This window comes from Scyliorhinus canicula, chromosome 19 (genome assembly GCF_902713615.1).
Source record: "Scyliorhinus canicula chromosome 19, sScyCan1.1, whole genome shotgun sequence".
Lineage (NCBI taxonomy): Eukaryota > Metazoa > Chordata > Chondrichthyes > Carcharhiniformes > Scyliorhinidae > Scyliorhinus > Scyliorhinus canicula.
The window spans coordinates 39,507,543-39,528,922 of record NC_052164.1 but is presented as its reverse complement, the minus strand read 5'-3'; the positions used below and the strand labels follow the sequence as shown (position 1 = coordinate 39,528,922).

Below are 21,380 nucleotides of genomic sequence, written 5' to 3'. Positions count from 1 at the left end.
CTGACAGGATTAAGGAGAACATGGACTGATCTAAATTGTCACATAATTGCATATGCTTGCTGGTGTTTTACATTCCAGTAAGCACGGCGGGGCAGGTCCTCTCCACCAGCTGGGGATAGACCTCCGTCTTTATGTTTACAAATTTGCCCTCTCCTCCCCCACAAACTCTACCCAACACCCACCAAACTTCCTGAGAACAGGCATTTGGCGCAAGTCCCAATTTGAAATGTCACTCAAGTGAAGTGATGGTTGGGAAATAGGGGGCTGGGAGCAATTACTTTGTCATGTCATCATACCTGGAATTCAACACAAAATATCTGCTCCTAAATTGTCCCTCACAGCAACGTTGAAGGAAAAACACAGAAATGATGCAAGATTTGTTAACATCAGTATGCGTTCAAAGATCTTTCATGAAAGCATTGAGCCAAAGTTTCGCTATAGCATTCCTTACCATCCACGTCATTGACAGAATGGCCTTCCATTCCTGATGAGGTGATTTTTGAGATCTCACCAAGAATTTTGCAGCTTCCTTCTAAGCTGACATTTGCGTCCCCGTCAAACACGCACATACCTCTGGGTTAAGCAGCTATATTTGAAAATAAACAGCCCAGTGCATCGCACGTAGTACAGTCTCAGTGCCACAGCGTGCATCCATCTGGCCAATTCCCCACATGACGAGTTCTGGATGTCAGCCTATCTGTCTTGGAGAGCTGGCAAATGATTCTGATCCAACCATGATTCAGTTGCAACCATGAAATAGCAGGATGGATTAACCTACATGATACTGAAGCCATGCAACTCATGCTCGTCTGAAGCCAACAAAGATCTCATTAAAAGACTGTTTTGACATTCAGCAGCTTGAATAGTGCGTGACAAAGAGACTGAGAGAGAGAGCTTTCTGAGTGTTGATCGCTCATTGTGTCCAAATAGGGTTTCCAACCTTTTCTTCCAAACCTTCTTCACACCAGCCAACAAGGAAGAGTTGAAGAGGAAGGGGAAAAGTTATTGCTAATATAAAAGCAAAATACTGCAGACACTGGAGATCTAAAATTAAAACAGAAAGTGCAGGAGCTCTCACCAGGCCCCACACCCACACCCACCAGAACCCCCCTCCCCTAAATAAAGAGGCTCCACCACAGACCCCTGAATAAAGAGCCTCCCAGAATCCTCTAAATAAAGAGACCCTCCCACAGACCCCCAAATAAAGACACCTCCACATCCCCTAAATAATAATAATAATCTTTATTATTGTCACAAGTAGGCTTACATTAATATTGCAATTAAGTTACTGTGAATAAAGAGACCCCCCCCCCCCCCCCCCCCCCCCCCCCCCGGCTAAAGGCTCCCCAAATATGGAGACCCCAACACAGATTCCCCCAGAAGAGAGATCCATGTTAGGAAGCCCACCTCGCCATGCATCAATTTGCTCCCAGAAGGAGCCCGCAAATCAAGTGCAATTCAGCTCCCATGGGAGAGTATCTCCAAATGGAGAATCCAGGGCAGCACGGTGGCGCAGTGGTTAGCATTGCTGCCTCACAACGCCGAGGTCCCAGGTTCGATCCCGGCTCTGGGTCTCTGTCCGTGTTTGCATGGGTTTCGCTCCACAACCCAAAGATGTGCAAGGTCGGTGGATTGGCCATGCTAAATTGCCCCTTAATTGGAAAAAAATGAATTGGATACTCTAAATTTAAAAAAAGAGAGGTCCTAGGTTCGATCCCAAATAGAGAATCCTGCCCCATGTGTTGGGGAATCCAAATTTAGGGGCCATAAATATAAGATTGTCATTGATTAATCCAAAAAGACATTTTGGAGGAACTTCCTTACTCAGAGAATGGTTAAAATCTGAACCTCCCAATATCAGAACACGCACAAATATAATTATATCTACAAACCTACTTAATCTGTTCACATCTTAGATCCACAGCAATGCAGTCATGACCATAAGACCATAAGATATAGCAGTAGAATTAGGCCATTTGGCCCATCTTGTCTGCTCCGCCATTTGATCATGGCTGATCCCCATTCTCCAATCTTCTCCCCATAACCCGTGATCGCCTTATTAATCAAGAACCTATCTAACTCTGTATTAAAGACACTCAGTGACTTGGCCTCCATAGCCTTCTGCAGAAATGAGTTCCACAGATTCACCACTATCTCACTGAAGAAGTTCCTCTTCATGTCACTTTTAATAAATTGTCTCTTCAGTCTGAGGCTGTGCCCTCAGGTTCTAGTCTCTCCTACGAGTGGAAACATCTTTTCCACATCCACTCTCAGTGTTCTGTAAGTTTCAATGCGATTCCCCCCTCATACTTCTAGACTCCATTGAGTACAGACCCAGAGTCCTCAACCGCTCCTCATATGTCAAGTCCTTCATTCCCAGGATCATTCTTGTGAACATCCTCTGGATCCCCTCCAAGGCCAACACATCCTCAAGGGAATTCTGAACTAGGACTCCCAAGTTTCCTTTCATTCATCCCCTTCGCCTCAGAGATCTCGGGTGGGCGTTCTTCAGCACTGGTCCCCATAAACGGGGACCAGACAGAACGGCACCCATGGGGGTCTCCCAGGAGATCTGCATGCCCTTTGGGCAGGGTGGTTCCCTGGGACTGCTGGTGCCATATGGGCACCTTGGCAGTGCACCTGGGCACGTTGGCGGTGCCAGCCTGGCACCTTGGCAGTGCCACCTGCGGCAGCTTGGCACTGCTGAGTTGCCCAAGTGGCATGTCCAGCTGGCTTGGGTACTGCCAGTGTCCCAGTTTGGCACTGCCAAGCTGTCATTTTATGCCTCCATGCGATCAGTTGGGGTGCCCATCATTGGTGTTGGGTGAATGCGGGGGTGGGAGGGGGAGACCTTCCCATAGTGCGTTCCAGCTTTGTGGGGGAGGGGGGGGGCATGGGGGGGGGGGGGGGGTGGAGGTCAGGGATCATTTTGGGGACCACAGAGATTGGGACTCCATTTAAAAATGCTGTCCTGATCTCCCGCTACAGTGGGGTGTTTCAGCTAGCGAGTTTCCCATTGTAAAAAACGGGGCTATATACAGCCTCAGCTGCATTTTCCTCATTCAGGCCCCTTATACAACGCGAGTCGCGTTGAATAGCCATGTGTTTCTCAGCACTCCGAGCATCGTGAAGCACGCGGCTAAACGCGCTCGCTGGGAGACGTAGGGGCGATTCTCCGCTCCCACGCCGGGTGGGGAATCGCGGGAGGGCCGCTCTGGGACCCCCCTGTGATTCTCCCACCCCCCCCCAAAATGGCGTGTCGCATTTTGCGACACGCCGCTCGGAGAATCGCGGGCCGCCATGGATGGGCCAAGCGGCCTGCCATTCCCGACCGGTTCACGCAGGCGGCAACCACACCTGGTCGCTGCCGGCGTGAACATGGCGCCGACAGCTGTTTTCTGGCTTGTGGGGGGCGGAGAGGGGAATGAGCACCATGGCCATGCTCGGGAGGGGACTGGCCCGCGATCGGTGCCCACTGATCATCGGGCCGGCGTCTCAATGGGACGCACTCTTTCCCCTCCGCCGCCCCGCAAGATCAGCCGCCACGTGAGGGGAAAACGGCAACCGCGCATGCGCAGGTTTGAGCCGTCATCTGTCGTGACGTCAGCCGCGCATGCGCGGGTTGGAGCCGGCCAACCCACACATGCGCGGCTGACATCATTAGGCGCGTCGGCCGCGTCATTCTCCGCGCGCCGGGCCTTGACGTCAGCGACAAGGCCCGGTGGCCGAGATTTAAGGCACGGCCCTCCTAGCCCCCCCCCCCCCCCCGGAGGGAGGGTGGGGGGGGGGCAGAATGAGGGGCCAGGAGCGGCCACCGTCGCCGTCGTGAACCTCTCCGGGTTTCACAACAGCGTTGGGCCTTGTGGGGAATTCTGCCCTTAGTTCCCTTTTGGGAGAATTGCACCCAAGATTAATTACATGCTAAATGGCAGACAGAGCATGTAATAGGCAGAGTTCAGCAATCCCAAACCCAATAGTTCAGATCATAGAACATAGAACTGTACAGCACAGTACAGGCCCTTCTGCCCACGATGTTGTGCCGAACTAGTCTGAAACTAAGATCAAATCAACCTACTCCCAATCATTCTAGCGCACTCCATATGCCTATCCAATAACCGCTTGAAAGTTCCTGAAGTGTCCGACTCTACTACCATGGCTGGGAGTGCGCTCCACGCCCCAACCACTCTCTGAGTAAAGAACCTACCTCTGACATCCCTCCTATATCTTCCACCATGAACCTTAGAGTTATGCCTCCTTGTAACAGCTATATCCACCCGAAGAAAAAGTCGCTGAACGTCCACTCTATCTATCCCTCTCATCATCTTATACAGCTCAATTAAGTCACCTCTCATCCACCTTCGCTCCAATGAGAAAAGCCCTAGCTCCCTCAACCTTTCCTCATAAGACCCACCCAACAATCCAGGCAGCATCCTGGTAAATCTCCTTTGCACCCTTTCCAATGCTTCCACATCCTTCCTATAACGAGGTGACCAGAACTGCACACAATACTCCAAATGTGGTCTAATCAAGGTCTTGTACAGTTGCAGCATAACCTCACAGCTCTTAAACTCAATCCCCCTGTTAATAAATGCTAACACGCTATGGGCTTTCTTCACGGCTCTCTCCACTTGGGTGGCAACTTTCAGAGATCTATGGACATGAACTCCGAGATCTCTCTGCTCCTCCACATTCTTCAGAACTCTACCGGTAACCATGTAATCCACATAAAAATTTTCCTACCAAAATGAATCACCTCACACTTATCAGGGTTAAACTCCATCTGCCACTTTTCAGCCCATCTCTGCATCCTATCAATGTCTCTTTGCAGCCTACAACAGCCCTCCACATTATTCACTACTCCACCAATCTTGGTGCCATCAGCAAATTTACTAACCCAACCTTCAAATCCATCATCCAAGTCATAGAACTGTACAGCACAGAACAGGCCCTTCGGCCCTCGATGTTGTGCCGAGCAACGATCACCCTACTTAACCCACGTAACCGGTATACCCGTAACCCAACAATCCCCCCATTAACCTTACACTACGGGAAATTTAGCACGGCCAATCCACCTAACCCGCACATCTTTGGACTGTGGGAGGAAACCGGAGCACCCGGAGGAAACCCACGCGCACACGGGGAGGACGTGCAGACTCCACACAGACAGTGACCCAGCACGGGAATCGAACCTGGGACCCTGGAGCTGTGAAGCATTGATGCTAACCACCATGCTACCGTGAGGCCCCTAGTCATTGATAAAAATCACAAATAGCAGAGGACCTAGCACTAATCCCTGTGGTACACCACTGGTGACTGGGCTCCAGGATGAAAATTTACCATCTACCACCACCCTCTGTCTTCTATGTGATAGCCAGTTACTGAACCAATCGGCCAAATTTCCCTCTATGCCATGCCTCCTTACTTTCAGCATGAGCCGACCATGGGCACCTTATCAAACGCCTTACTAAAATCCATGTATACGACATCAACTGCTCTACCTTCATCAATGTACTTAGTTACCTCCTCAAAGAATACAATCAAACTTGTGAGGCAAGACTTACCCCTCACAAATCCGTGCTGACTATCCTGGATTAGGCTGTATCTTTCCAAATGATCATAAATCCTATCCCTCAGGACCCTTTCCAATAATTTACCGATGACCAAAGTGAGACTCACCGGCCTGTAATTCCCAAGGTTATACCTATTCCCTTTCTTGAACAAGGGGACAACATTCGCCTCTCTCCTGTCTTCTGGCACTATTCCTGTAGACAGTGAGGACATAAAGATCAAAGCCAAAGGCTCTGCAATCTCATCTCTCGCCTCCCAAAGAATCCTAGGATATATCCCATCAGGCCCAGGGGACTAATCTATCCTCAGGCTTCTCAAAATTTCTAACACATCTTCCTTCCGAATATCTACCTCCTCCAACATACCAACCTGTATCGCACTATCCTCCTTAACAAAATAGCCCCTCTCCTTTGTGAACACTGAAGAAAAATATTCAGTTAGGGCCTTCCTGTATCTTCAAACGGCATGCACACGTTCCCACTACTATCCTTGACCGGCCTTAACTTCACCTTGGTCATTCTTTTATTCCTCACATAAGTGTAAAAAGCCTTGGGGTTTTCTTTGATCCTACCCACCAAGGACTTCTCATGCCCCCTCCTAGCTCTCATAAGCCCTTTCTTGAGCTCCTTCCTAGCTATCTTGTATCCCTCAAGTGCCCTAACTGAACCTTGCTTTCTCATCCTTACATAAGCCCCCTTATTCCTCTTGACAAGACATTCAACCTCTTTTGTAAACCATGGTTCCCTCACTCGACCATTTCCTCCCTGCCTGACAGGGACATACATATCAAGGACACACAATATTTGCTCCTTGAACAAGCTCCACATCTCAATTGTGCCTACCCCTGACAGTTCCAGTTTCCATCTTATGCTCCCCAATTCTTGCCTAATCGCATCATAATTACCCTTCCCCCAGTTATAAACCTTGCCCTGCTGTATGTTCCTATCCCTCTCCATTGCTATAGTGAAAGTCACCGAATTGTGGTCACTATCTCCAAAGTGCTCTCCCACAACCAAATCTAACACGTGGCCCAGTTCATTACCCAGTACCAAATCCAATGTGGCCCTGCCTCTTGTCGGTCTATCCACATATTGTGTGAGGAAACCCTCCTACACACACTGGATAAATACAGCCCCATCCAAACTATTCGAATTATAGTGATTCCAATCAATATTTGGAAAGTTGAAGTCACCCATGACAACTACCCTGTGATTACCGCACCTATCCAAAATCTGCATTGCAATCTTTTCCTCCACATCTCTGTTACTGTTTGGGGGCCTGTAGAAAACTCCTAACAAAGTGATCGCTCCTTTCCTATTTCTACCTTCAGCCCACACTACCTCAGTAGACAGATCCTCCTCAAACTGCCTTTCTGCAGCCATCATATTATCCTTGATTAACAATGCTACTCCTCCACCTCTTTTACCACCTTCCCTAATCTTACTGAAACATCCAAACCCCGGAACCTCCAACAACCATTCCTGCCCCTGTTCTGTCCACTTCTACGTAATGGCCACAACATCGTAGTCCCAGGTACCAATCCATGCTTCAAGCTCACCAACCTTATTCTTGATGCTCCTCGCATTGAAGTAGACACACTTCAAACCACCTTCATGCCTGCAGTACTGCACTACCCTCAACTTCCGGAACTCCAGCAATGCTATCTCCTGGACTATAAATCAGTTTCCCATCCCCCTGCCAAATTAGTTTAACCCCCCCCCCGAAGTGCTGTAGCAAATTTCCCTCCCAGGATATGTGTGGCCCTCTGGTTCAGGTGTAACCCATCCTGTTTGTACAGGTCCCACCGTCCCCAGAATGTGCTCCAATTATCCAAGTAACTGAAACCCTCTCTCCCTACACCATCCCTGTAGCCACGTGTTTAACTGCACTCTCCCCCTGTTCCTCACCTCGCTACCACGTGGCACTGGCAGCAAACCAGAAATGACAACACGGTCTGTCCTGGCTCTCAGCTTCCACCTAGCTCCTTGAATTCCTGTTTTACATCCCCGTCCCTTTTCCTACCTATGTCTTTGGTACCGATGTGTACCACAACTTGTGGCTGCTCCCCATACCTCTTAAAGATCCTGAAAACACGATCAGAGACGTCATGGACCTTGGCATCCGGGAGGCAACACACCAACTGTGAGCCTCTATCGGTTCCACAGAACCACGTGCCTGTACCATAGTTCTGAATCCTACCACATCCAGTTGTGAATAGTTGTGGATAATTAAGCAACTCACGGGAGGAGAAGGCTCCAAAAATATCCGCCTCGTCAATTATAGAGGAACCAAGCACATCAGTGCAAAAGACAAGACGGACACATTTTTGCCCATCTTCAGCCATAAGTGGCCAGCTGATTATCCATTTCAGCCTCCTTCTGAGGTTCCCATCATTGATAATTATATTCACTCCAAGTGATATCAAGAATTGATTGAGTGCGCTGAAAACAGTAAAGGCTATGGAACGTGATAATATCCTTGTTCTAGTGTGTAAGATCTGCACTTCAGCACTAGCTGCTCCCCAAGCCAGCTCTTTCACTGCAGCTATCATGCTGGCATCGATCCAAAAATGTGGAAAATTAACAAGGTGTGGGCCGGTATTCTCTGGCCATTCACTGGTGGCAGTTTTCTCTGGTCCTGCCGTCAGTGCACCCCCACCCGTGGGTTTCCCAGCAGCTTGGGGTGTCTTCAATGGGAAATCTCATTGACAGGAGCAGAGAATCTGGCCATCAATAAACATGTGGCCGGAAAGCCGGAGAATCCCACCCACGGTCACAGTCAGCAAAAAGCAGGGAAAATCCAATCCAGCCAATTACCACCCCATCAGTCTACTCTCCATCACCAATAAAGTAATGGAGGGTGTCATGAACAGTGACATCAAGCACCCTTACTCAGCAATAACTAGTAAGAAGTCTTACAACACCAGGTTAAAGTCCAACAGGTTTGATTCAAACATTCACCTGAGGAAGGAGCTGCGCTCCGAAAGCTCGTGTTTGAATCAAACCTGTTGGACTTTAACCTGGTGTAAGACTTCTTACTGTGCTCACCCCAGTCCAACGCCGGCATCTCCACATCACAGCAATAACTAGCCCACTGTTTTTCAGTTTGAGTTCTGACTTGGCTTCTGAACTTATAATGGCCTCCATCCAAAAATGAGCAAAAGAACTGCGGTCTGATGAGAGTGACTGCTCTTTTCAGTAAAGCAGCATTTGATGAAGTGTGGTACAAGGAGCCTCAGTGAAAATGAAGTTAATGAGAATCAGCAGAAAGCTCTCTACTGGCTGGAACCATAGCTAGCACAAAGGAGTACGTCTTGTGGTTGTTTGAAGTCAGTCATCTCAATCCCAGGACATTTCTACATGAGTTCCCTGGGGAAATGTCATAGGTCCAGCTATTTTTTGGGGAAATGTCATAGGTCCAGCTATTTCAGCTGCTCCATTAATGACATTCCCTCCACCAGATCAGAGGGAGGGATGTTCACTGAAAATTGCACAGTACCATTCACAACTCCTCAGATAATGAGCAACACATGAATGCTTTTCTGCAATATCTGGACAACATTCAGGGTTGGCTTGATAAGTGGCCAGCAACATTTGGACCACAGAAGTGCGAGGTGATGACTGTCGCCAATAAGACAGAGTCTAACCTTCTCTCCTTGACATTCAATGTCACTGAGTCTTCTACTATCAACTGCCTTGGGGTCACCAACTTAACTGGACCAGCTACACAAATACTATGGCTACAAGTGCAGGATAGAGGCTGGGAATTCTGTGGCAAATATCTTGGGTGGGATTCTCCAGTCTGCCAGTCACGTTTTCCTGGGCGGTGCATGCCCGCCGACAGCGGGATTCTCCGTTTCCGGAGCCAGCTAATGGGGTTTCCCATTGTGGCCACCTCATGCCTTCGGGAAATCCACGGTTGTGGGTGCGTTGCCGGCGGTCCAAAGGATCCGCCGATGGGGAATTCCACTGCTTATCTCCTGCCCGCTAACATTGTCTCGCATCTACAAGCATGATTGGTCAGGCTCTATTTGTTTGGATGGGTGCAGCTCAAACTACACTGAAGGAGCTCAACACCATCCAGGGCAAATTAATAGCTCCTTCACCGTCACTGGATACAAATCCTGGAACTCACTCCCGATTAGCACTACGGATGCACCTGTACCACATATGGATGACAGCAGTTCCAGAGGCAGTTCATCGCTATCTTTTCAAGCATAATTCAGGATGGGCTGCAAATGAAGACCATAACTCTTTTATCCCTCCTTGTCAGTATTTGAACCCATAAGCGTGTATGTTTTTATACCACCCTTGGGGTGAAATGGTGCATTGCAATAGTTGTTTATAAAACTACCTGTCACACAATCAGTTGTACTGGCACTACAGTGCTGTGGGGGAGCTGCATTGTCAGGGGTGCCATCCTTCCGATGACAAGTTAAACTGATGGCTGAGTTTTTCCAGTCATGCATACATTAACCGCCTCTCAACAAATTTAAACGGGAGAAAAGAGTATTCCCAGAGTCCCAGCCAACATTTATCCTTCAAGCACTGCCACCAAAACCAGAAAATCTAATTGCTTATTTGCCATTTGTGGGACGTTATTTCATTCCTGCAAAAGTAATCTATTGATTGTACAGCAATTTGGTATGTCCGAAGGATATGAAATGAGCATTCTAACTGCAAGATCTAGCTGTCTTGCATCATTCATAAGAAATTCCTCTGTCCACTTTTTTAAACAATGCAGTCATCTATTAAAATATGTGGGTTACAAAATAGTGGGCATACAAATTATTTCTCAGTGTTTTGAAGCAACTACTCCTATTTTATTTTATTCTTTCATGGGATGTGGTCATCGCTGTCTAAGTCAGCATTTGTTGCCCATCTGTAATTGCCCTTGAGCTGAGTGGCTAAGAGTTAACCACATTTCTGAAAGTCTGGAGACACATGTAGGCCAGACCAGGTAATTATGCCAGATTTCCTTCCCTAAAGGATATTAGTGATGGGGTTTTACGGCAATCGACATGGCTTTATGGTCACCATTACAGCGACTAGCTTTTCAATTCCAGATTATTACTTGAATTTAAATTCCATCAGTTGCCACAGTGGAATATCACACAACGTGGGATGGCATGGTGGCACAGTGGTAAGCATTGCTGACTCACAGCTCCAGGGACCCCAGGTTCGATTCCAGCCCCAGGTGACTGCCTGTGTGGAGTTTGCACTTTCTCCCCGTGTCTACGTGGGTTTCTTCCGGGTGATCCGGTTTTCTGCCACAGTCCAAAGATTTCCAGGTTAGGTGGATTGGCTATGCAAAATTGCCGCTTAGTGTCCAAAAGGTGAGATGGAATTACTGGGTTATGGGGATAGGGAGGAGGCATGGGCTTTAGTAGGGTGCTCCTTCTCAGGGCCGGTGCAGACTCGATGGGCTGAATGGCCTCCTTCTGCATCTTCTATGGTTTTCTCCTTTCCAAATTAAATTTGGCTTGCTATTGTTGTACCAGTTAGTAGGAATGACAGGTTTGGTCCTGCAACAGTTATCAAATTCTGGTAACATAAATATTGTTTAATAATATCTGTATCAAGTTCATGATATCAGCACTGCATGACTAAACCTTGCTGCTCTCTGTGTTGTTGTCATCGAATAGATACGTTACTGAATTTGTGGATTTGGGTAATGTCTCTGCTTTAAGAACATTTCGAGTTCTCCGGGCACTGAAAACCATCACAGTTATTCCAGGTAGGTGCTGTACAATGATCTATGTCTTCAGATTATCCATTTTAAATTGTGAAATAAGCATGAAAGCACTTTGACTGTTAATTAATAGTTCAATTTGTCAGGGGGTTGGTGCGGATCATGTCTGAAAATAAGTCACTCACTGGAGCTCACTAAGATTCTAAATCTGCTTAATGGGAAGAATATAGCTACTTTGATATCTCACAGAGAGATCTACATCCCAATCATCCTCTGAAAAATGGGACAGTGCAGTAAATTAAAGTTCATAACATTTTCTTTGAAGATTTTCAATAATTGAGAACACTTACAGGTTTGTCTTCAGTATTTTGCATGATAATTCTATGAAAAGCAATTGCTTGCATTTTTTTTTGCTGGGAAATGGAATTCTTCCTGTCTCAGCCTCAATAAGCTGGGGCCAAGACGAAGATGACCCTCTGCCATATTCCGTGACTTAGAATATGCCGACCCCTGCACGACTGTGGCTCACCCTACAATTGACCACCCTCAACCTCTTCAACTCCACATACCAAAGGGTTGGTTTCTCACTCAACATCAGTTGGCCCAAAGTCCTCCACTAGGCTGTGCTGGACAAGAACCTACACCTCCAGATATTGTTATTGATGGGGAGGCTTTAGAAGTCACTGAACTCTTCCGTTAGCTTGACAGCTACTTTTCACAATAGGTAGTCATCAGAGTTGAGATCCAGCGCAAACTCAGCCAGCGCAGCTTCCTAGAAATGTGTACCTGACTCTTTGACAACAGCAATTGACTATTTGACAAGAGAAATACTAGCTATTTGACAAGAGAGATGTCCAGAAGAGGACAAAGGCTTAAGCCTACAATGCTGTTGTTGTCACCAGCCTGCTTTGTGGCAGTGAGACTTAGGTCATTGATTAAAGACACTTGTGGGTGCTGGGGAATTTACACCAGCAGTGGTGTCTCTACAGGATATGCAAAGTCAAGTTAATGTACACCAGAATCCTCACCAGAGCCAATTCTTCCAGCATCGCAACCATGATCATGTGAAATCAGCTCCGCTCGTCTGGGCACTGAATTCGCATTCCAAAAAAATCAGCTTCAGAAGCAGACCCACTTTTCACAACTTAAGGATGGCACGCAATCTCAAGGAGGCCAGAGAAAATACCTTAAGGACACTCTGAAGACCTCATTGAAACGAGGACAAAATGACATTGGTCTGTGGGAGGATTTACCTCAAACCACACCATGTAGTGGTGCCTCATCCAAGAAGTCGCAACACAATTAGAAAGTGACTGCACAAATTCTCCTTCAGAGAAGTGACAAAAACAGAAAGAGAGAGAGCAGAGCCTCAGTCTCGAGAACCCCATCGTCCACAGGGAAACTCTTGTCCTCTCTTCCCAAAGATTTGGGCTCCAGGGTTGGCCTACTGAGCCACCTGAGAACACACAAATCGCTGGCAGGTGTCATCCTCTTTTTGACGGACTGATGATGACAACGGCGTCGACATCAATCATGCCCCTTAAAAATAACACATTGATAGCTGCAGAGTAAAACTTTGCCCATTCGGCTCCAAAAACATGCCTCCGGTCTAGCCTCAGAAAAGCCATTTGTGACATTAAAACTATGTTCCAGTAAACCATCCTGTGATCTCTGTTTGTGAGAGTGCCAATTAATGTACCAGACAGGAACAATTTTAAATTGTGTGTTTCTTACATTACAACGGTAACTACACGTTAATGGTTGTGAAGTCCTTTGGGACATTGTGAGGTACTGCAGGATTCTATACAATTGTCTTTTTTTTAAGCCCACCAAGAAGTAGATTGAGACCTAACCCGTTTTACACAGGCTACTTAAAGCAAACAGACAGATTTAAAATGCAGGGGTGAAAGGTCAGGATCTAACAGCTGCACTATCCAATTTCCTTCATTACCTGGGTTTTATTATTAAATGTAATGATAAACTATTTACTGAGGCAGCAGTAGGTGTTCCTGCACACAGTATTGGGCTGTGAGAGTCCCCAGCTAAATTAGTGCCTCGAGGACATGAGAAAGAGGAGGATAGAAAAGATTAGAATCAAAAGGCAGAGGGACCTCTTCAAAATTGTGATGAAAATACATTAGAACTGCTTCCTCCCAGTATAACTTGTTACAAGTAAAAGCAATTTGTATTGAATTTTAAGTGAGCAAGTTGCTGGTTACTGTTGCAACTATTGAAACAAATACATCAGTGGGGCATTAAGCATCCTTTAAATCTCATATGGGCCCAAGATTCATTTTAACATGCAACCTATTTTTCTATTCACTAGGGCTAAAAACCATTGTCGGAGCTCTGATTCAGTCAGTAAAGAAATTATCAGATGTGATGATTCTGACGGTTTTCTGCTTAAGTGTATTTGCACTTGTTGGTCTTCAGCTGTTTATGGGAAATTTGAAACACAAATGTGTGATATGGCCACCACCACCAGAACTGCTGTACAATAGCACCTTCATAGAAAACGGCTCAGGGATGGACAATGACACCCTGGTCAGTAATTACACCAGAGTGTTCGACCGTATTGCCTATATTAATGATGAAGGTACAGTTTATGCCATTTACTTGGATTCAAATTCAATGTATGTTCGTGCAAAACATGTTCTTTACTTGATTGCATAAATTTTGTTTGCCAAATGTATAAACCTCAGGGAACTTAGTGCTACATTGCCACAATGACAAGCTGTGCCCTTGCCATTGTGAAGTCTAAACCCAATTATTTTCTTTCACTGGGCACTGTTATCCTCAACTACAATGAAACAGAATCCATAAAATATTTTTTTTTGTAACATTCTTCCATAATCATTTTTAAAGTGAACTTTTGTGCAAACTCCAAACTCCAACCTACCCAATCCTAACCTTAACCGTTGTGCCATCACTATCAACAAATCATTCTTGGCAAGAGTATTGTGCTGCCAAATTGTCCCCACAGTGTGCATTAACCTTAATTTCACCCCAGTGACTGGGTAACATCTGCCTTGTCCACATTGACTATCCGTATGTATTTTTCACCAATTATTGTAGGTTAATGAGATGCTTTAAATTATGACAAAAAGGGCACAGGAGTTTTCAAATAGTGGGAAATCCCAGTCTACATTTGGGAGTCCATGGTTAGGTAAGCACAGGGATCTCATGGCAGGGAGGGGAGATGAGGCTCTGTGGAGTGTGCAGTGGGGAGGTGGGTGGGGGAGTCTTAATGGAGGGACAAAGCATGGGGAAGCACCCGCAGGGGAAGATTTGGGTGTGCAAGGAAACACATGATTTGGAAAGGGACCCTTGAGGGATTGGTCCCATCATGTCCCCACCCATGGCCCAAGCAGGATGAACTGCTGGGCTTCTACCACCCCTGAACTTCACCTACCAGCTTCAAAATTAAATAATCGTCCAATTAAGAAACTCAACTGGAGTGAGGGTGGGGGGGGGGGGGGGGGGGGGGGGGGGGGGGGACCTCACCTGCAACCGCCCACATAACCCCTGTAAAATTGTGAATAGGTTGGAGGTCACTGGTTGGAGGGGCTGGTTTAGCACACTGGGCTAAATAGCTGTCTTATAATGCAGAACAAGGCAGCAGCGCGGGTTCTTGAAAGTGCTTAATGAATAATGCCCATGAATTGTAGAACCCCTCCATCCTTCCCCTCAGTTCAAACTTAACCTTCTCAAGAGTCAAGAATTCCAACAGGCCCCCCTGCCACACCAGGGCACAGGGTGGAGAGGTTGCTCTCCAACCTCTCAGGATCCGCCTTAAGGCAATCAACGAGGCAAAGGCTGCAACATCTGCCTCCGCACCCGTTTCCAACCCTGGCTGGTCCAACACCTCGAATATGGCCACCCGGGGGCCCGGGTCCAGTTTCACGTGCATCACTTTAGAAATTACCCTAAAAACCTCCTTCCAGTAATCCTCTAGCTTTGGACAGGACCAAAACGCATGAACGTGATTAGTGGGCCCCCCCGACCCGCAACGTTTACACACATCTTCTACTCCTTCAAAGAATCGGCTCATCCTCGCCCTCGTAAGGTGTGCTCTGTATACCACCATCAGCTTTATCAGCCCCAACCTCGCGCACGAGGTGGAGGCATTCACTCTCCGGAGCACCTCACACCAGAACCCCTCCTCCATATCCGCTCCCAACTCTTCCTCCCACTTTGCTTTGATCCCTTCCAGTGGTGCCTTCTCCTCTTCCAGAATAGCTCCGTAAACCGCTGACAGTAGCCCCTTCTCCAGTCCCCCTGTCGTCAGCACCTCCTCCAGCAATGTGGAGGCTGGCTCCACCGGGACGCTCTGGGCGGAATTCTCCACTCCCCACGCGGCCTGGGAGAATCGCAGGAGGGCCCCCCGACATTTTTTACGTCCCCTTGGCGCCCCCCGCGATTCTTCCCCCCCTCCGTTCGGAAAAATCAGCACTCGCCGTTTTTCACGGCGAACAGCGATTCTCCGAGCCCGATGGGCCAAGCGGCCGGCCCTTCATGCCCGTTTCAACATGGCAGCAACCACACCTGGTCGCTGCATTCGTGAAACGGGTGCCATATGCCCGTTTGGGGCATCTAGGGGCCCGATTGGGACGGGACCGCCACGACTGCGCTCGGGAGGGGACAGTCCCGCGATCGGTGCCCACCGATCGTCGGGCCAGCGTCCAAAATGGACGCACTCTTTCCCCTCCATTGCCCAGCAAGATCACGCCGCCCCGTCTTGCTGGGTGGCTGAGGAGAAAGACGGCCACCGCGCATGCGCGGGTTCGTGCCATCCGCGCGATGAAGTCATCCGCGCATGTGCAGATGACTTCACAAATGCGCCGGACGCGCGTCATTCTCAGCGCGACGAGATTGCTGCCGAGAAAGACGGAGGCCCGCTCCTAGCCCCCCGAGTGGGGGTGAATTAGGTGCGGGGAGCGGGCTCCGAGGCCGAGTTCACGACGGTCTTCATGAATTCGCTGAAAGCAGGTGTGATCGCGGCCGTGAAAACGGCCGTAAACTCCGCGATATTCGACCCATCGGCCTGCGGAGAATCGCTCTTCGCCGTAAAAAACGGCGAGCAGCGATTCATGTCGGGGGCGGCCAGAGGGGGGGGAGAATAGCGGGAGGCCGTGAAAATTGTCGGGAAGGCCCTCCCGCTATTCTCCGACCCGTCGTGGGCAGCGGAGAATCGTGCCCCAAATCTTTTAGCGTCTTAAACCCCTTCTCCTCCCATTCACAGGGCTAATCGCTGGCTTTGAAAGCAGACCAAGGCAAGCCAGCAGCACGGTTCGATTCCCGTAACAGCCTCCCCGAACAGGCGCTGGAATGTGGCGACTAGGGGCTTTTCACAGTAACTTCATTTGAAGCCTACTCGTGACAATAAGCAATTTTCATTTTTTTTCATTTTCATTTCCGAAAATTTCCCTCCCACCTCCCTGGCTCAAATCTGTGGTTGCCCTGAATCGGCATTTCCTTTGACCCTGCCCCAACCTGAAGTGTTGGCGAAACTGCCTCCAAATTCTCAATGAAGTTTTTACCAGACTCCCTGAGTATTTCCCCGGGGCTATCGGGAGTGGCGCTGTTGCTAGTGCTTTCAATCCCGACCTCCTGCACAAACTCTCCTCCATTCTGACCCACTGGGAATGAACCCCTCTGACCCAGTTTCACACCTTCTCCACATTCGCCGCCCAGTAATAATACATCAGGTTCGGAAGACCCAAACCCCCTGCTTGCCTTCCCCTCTGTAGCAGCACTTTTCCAACTTTGGCCACCTTCCCTCCCCATATGAACAAAGTAATCCTTCCCTCAATCGCTCTGAAAAAAGCCTTAGGCAGGAAAGTCGGCAGGCATTGAAAAATAAACAGAAATCGTGGCAACACGTGCATTTTAACCGCCTGTACCCGACCCGCCAGTGACAGAGGGAGACCATTCCACCTTGCCAGATCAGCTTTCACTCTCCCCATCAAACTAGAAATGTTGTACCTGTGGAGCCCCCTCACTCCTGGGCAACCTGCACCAGGTACCTAAAGTGAGTCCATGCCCTATGGAATGGCAGCCCCTCCAAACCTGCCCCCACCCCAGCCAAGACACCACAAAATACTTACTCTGGTCTAGATTTAGTTTGTACCCCGAGAAAGACCCAAACACTCGAAGCAGCTTCAATATTCTCCCAATCAACACACTTGGTTCCGTCACGTATAACAGTAAGTCATCGGCATGTAACGACACCCTATGCTCTATCCCCCCCCCCCCCCCCCCCCCCCCCCACCCCCGCACTATTCCTTTCCACACCCCCGAACTTCTCAATGCAATGGCCAACGGCTCAATCGCGAGTGCAAATAACATGGTGGACATCCCTGCCTAGTCCAATGGTGGAGAGAAAAGTATCTCGAGCTGATGTTGTTTGTGCGGACACTTGCCCTCAGCTCCTTATATAGTAGTTACCCAGTTCTCCTTACCCAGTTCACAAATCTTGGTCCAATCCCAACCGCTCCAGAACTGCCATCAAGTACCCCATTCTACCCGGTCAAATGCCTTCTCAGCGTCCAATGCCACAACCACCTCTGTTTCCTTCCCTTCTGCCGGTGCCATAACAACGTTCAATACCCTTCTAACGTTTGAAAAGAGCTGCCTCCCTCTCAAGAACCCCGTCTGATCCTCACCTATCACCTTCGGGAGGCACTCCTCCAGCCTACCTGCCAGTACCTTCGCCAATACTTTTGCGTCCACATTCAGAAGTGATATGGGCCTATACGACCCACACTCCGTCGGATCCTTATCTTTTGTTAGCAACAGGGAAATCGATACCTGCCCCAAAGTTTGTGGCAACAACCCCTTCCCTATCGCCTCTTCAAACATCCCCACCATCAGGGGGTCCAACTTATCCCTGAATTTTTTATAATATTCCACCGGACACCCATCCGGCCCTGCCACCTTCCCAGACTGCATCCTCCCAATCGCATCCTTTATCTCCTGCTCCACTATCGCTCCTTCTAATGTAGCCCTGTCCCCCTCCCCGAACCTTGGGTACTACAACCCATCTAGAAATTCCTGCATCTCATGGTCTCCCCCAGGTGGCTCTGACCTGTACAACCTCTCATAAAATTCCTCAAAAACCTTGTTAATCAGCTCCGGAGCCACCACCAACTTCCCTGTCCTTTCTCTCACCTGTACAATTTCCCTTACTGCTGCCTCCCTCCGGTGATGACCTGCTAACATTATCTCGCCTTATCACCATGTTTGTAAACTGCACCCCTTGCTTGCCTCAGTTGGCGCACCGCCTTCCTGGCAGATAGTCGGTCAAAGCTCGCCTGTAGTTCCTTCCTCTTTTCCAGCTTCGCTGAGTCCCCATCTTCTGCATAACCCCTATCCACCTCCAACATCTCATCTATTACCCTCTGCCGCTCCAACCTTTCTTTGTCCACCCTGGCCTTAAATTAAATCACCTCACCCCTCACCACCGCCTTTAGAGCCTCCCAGACAACTGCCTTCGACACCTCACCCGTACAGTTGAAACCAACATATTCCTCAATTACCTTTTCAATTTTGTCACAGAACCCCTGGTCACCCAAAAGTCCCACGTCTAATTTCCACCCCGGCCTCTGAGCTACTCCCTTCTCCAGTACCATATCCACCCAATACGGAGCATGATCTGACACTACAATTGCCGAGTATTCCGACCCCTTACCCCCAGCCAGCAAAGCCTCCCCCACCACGAGAAAGTAGATCCGCGAGTATACCTTATGGACTGCTGAGAAAAATGAGTACTCCCGTTCCCTCAGGTGCAGAAACCTCCAAGGGTCCACCCCTCCCATTTCCGCCATTAGCCCAGCCAACACCTTTGCCCCCCCTGATGGGACCAGTGAGCACGGCCGTGATCTGTCCAACCTTGGCTCCTGCACCAAGTTTCAGTCCCCCCCCCACAATCAGTTTGTGTGTTTCCAAGTCGGGGATGGCCCCACACACCTTCTCTGCGAATCCCACATCGCCCAATTGGGGCCGTATACACTTAACAGCGCCACTAATCCCCCCTCCAGCACCCCTCTCACAATCACATATCTACCCTCCTGATCTGCCACCACATTTTCCATCTGGAAGCGTACACTTTTGCTGACCATTACCGCTACCCCTCGAGCCCTTCCGTCAAATCCAGAGTGAAACACCTGACTAACCCAGCCCTTTTTAATTCTCACCTGGTCCTTCACCCTCAAGTGAGTCTCCTGCAGCATTGCTACATCGGCTTTCAAACATTTAAGATGCGCAAGCACCCTTGACCTCTTGACCGGACCTCCTAACTCCCTCACGTTCCACGTGACTATCCTAACTGGGGTCTCTCACCCCCCCCCCACCCTTCCTATCCACCATCATCATACCAGCAGGCCCTGCCCCATGAGCCTGACCCGCCCCTATCCATTATTAACACCAAACCCCTTCCCCCCTCCCAAAAACCCCACTACATTTCCTCTCGAAAACCATCTCCCAGAATCAATCCCTTCCTCCCCTCACTCGCCTCGTAGGCCCATCGAAACATGCTAACCAGGCTCCAATGTCCTCAGCCCTCTTCTCACCTCGCCTCCAGTGACTAGTGACTTTTCACAGTAACTTAATTGAAGCCTACTTATGAATAAGTGATTATTATTATTATATTATTATTAGGTCACCTGGTAAACTGTATGGGTACCCTACCTGCAAGCCTGCAGGCTGGTGTCTGTAAAATTATGCCCGAGGTTTCACTGAATCCCTACTATGCAGGAAGAGACTATTTAATCTATCACCTCTGCACCTACACTTTGAAAGTGCACCTGACCTAGGCCCACTCCCCTGTTCTTTCCCCGTAAACCCATAATCCTACCTAACCTGCACATTTTTGGACAGTGATGGGCAATTTTTAGCAAGGCCAATCCACCTAACCTGGACATCACTGGACTGTGGGAGGAAATCAGAACACCCTGAGGAAATCCATGCAGACACGTGTAAATATGCAGACTCCATGGCCGGGATTCACCGCTATCCGGCGGGGCGGGTCGTACTGGCGCCGAGGAGTGGCGTGAAACACTCCAGCGTCGGGCTGCCTGGAAGGTGCGGACTCCTCCGCACCTTCAGGGGCAAGGCCGGCGCCGGCAGAGTTGGCGCCGAAGGGCCTCCGCCGGCCGGTGTGAGTTGGCGCATGTGCGGGAGCGCCGCCGTGGAGGGAAAGAGTGTCCCCACTGCACAGGCCCGCTCGCAGGTCGGTGGGCTGCGATTGCGTGCCAGACCACCGTGGAGGACCCCCCCCCCACGTGCCCCCCCGAGGACTCCGCAGGCCGCCCGCGGAGCCCAGGACCGCTGGTAAGGACCTTGTTTGATTTACGCCAGAGGGACTGGCTGAAAACGGACAGCCGCTCAGCCCATCGCGGAGCAGAGAACCACCGGGGGGGGGGGGGGGGGGAGGGGGGGGGGGGGGGGGGGGCTGCCAACGGCCCCCGACCGGCGTGACGCGATTCCCGCATCCGTCGAAAAATCAGCGCCGGAGAATCCGGCAGTCGGCGTCGGGGCGGTGGGGCAGGGTTCACGCCGCCCTCTGGCAATTCTCCGGCCTGGCGGGGGTTCTGAGAATCCGGAATTGAACCCGGGCCCCTGGTGCTGTGAGGTCGCCGTGCTAATCACTCTGCCACCGATTGCTGTCATCCAATCCCTTTTGACAGAGAGGAGTAAAACCTGGTCCTAAGCTTTAAAGAATAGCCCATTGGTCCCACAGTTCCCAAATCTACACCATGAAGTACAATATCCAGTTAAATGTGACATTAAATTAGTTGATTAATGATAGATTCCAGTTAACTAATGTCTGGAGCAGTGGATATGCTGTGTAAAAGGGAGAAACACTAATAACAGGGAGATAATTCTCTCCTGATCTTATTGTCACAGTAGCAATGACTTTTGTTTGTATTTTCAAGTCTGTGTGTGCCAAGGATGCTAAAAGCTTTGTGTGTTTCTTTCCAATGTCAAGCAAACCATTACTTTGTAGAAGGTGCTGCTGACGCTCTGCTGTGTGGGAATGGGTCAGATGCTGGGTAAGTTATTTTTCAATTCCAGCCATAACAATTGCATTGTTAGGCTGTAGAAAACTTCAAGCCATGTCT

The 21,380-nt window shown here is 49.1% G+C and overlaps 1 protein-coding gene across 8 annotated transcripts in view; it reads left to right on the top strand.

Annotated features, from left to right (window-relative positions):
* LOC119954164 (sodium channel protein type 2 subunit alpha-like) overlaps positions 1-21,380 on the top strand; it is a 295,132-nt gene that overhangs the window by 109,046 nt on the left and 164,706 nt on the right. For all 8 annotated transcript variants that reach the window (XM_038779136.1, XM_038779137.1, XM_038779138.1 and 5 more), the window contains 3 exons: positions 11,213-11,304; positions 13,586-13,855; positions 21,248-21,311. In XM_038779136.1, coding sequence (XP_038635064.1) covers positions 11,213-11,304; positions 13,586-13,855; positions 21,248-21,311 — 426 coding nt within the window. The remainder of the gene's footprint in view (positions 1-11,212; positions 11,305-13,585; positions 13,856-21,247; positions 21,312-21,380) is intronic.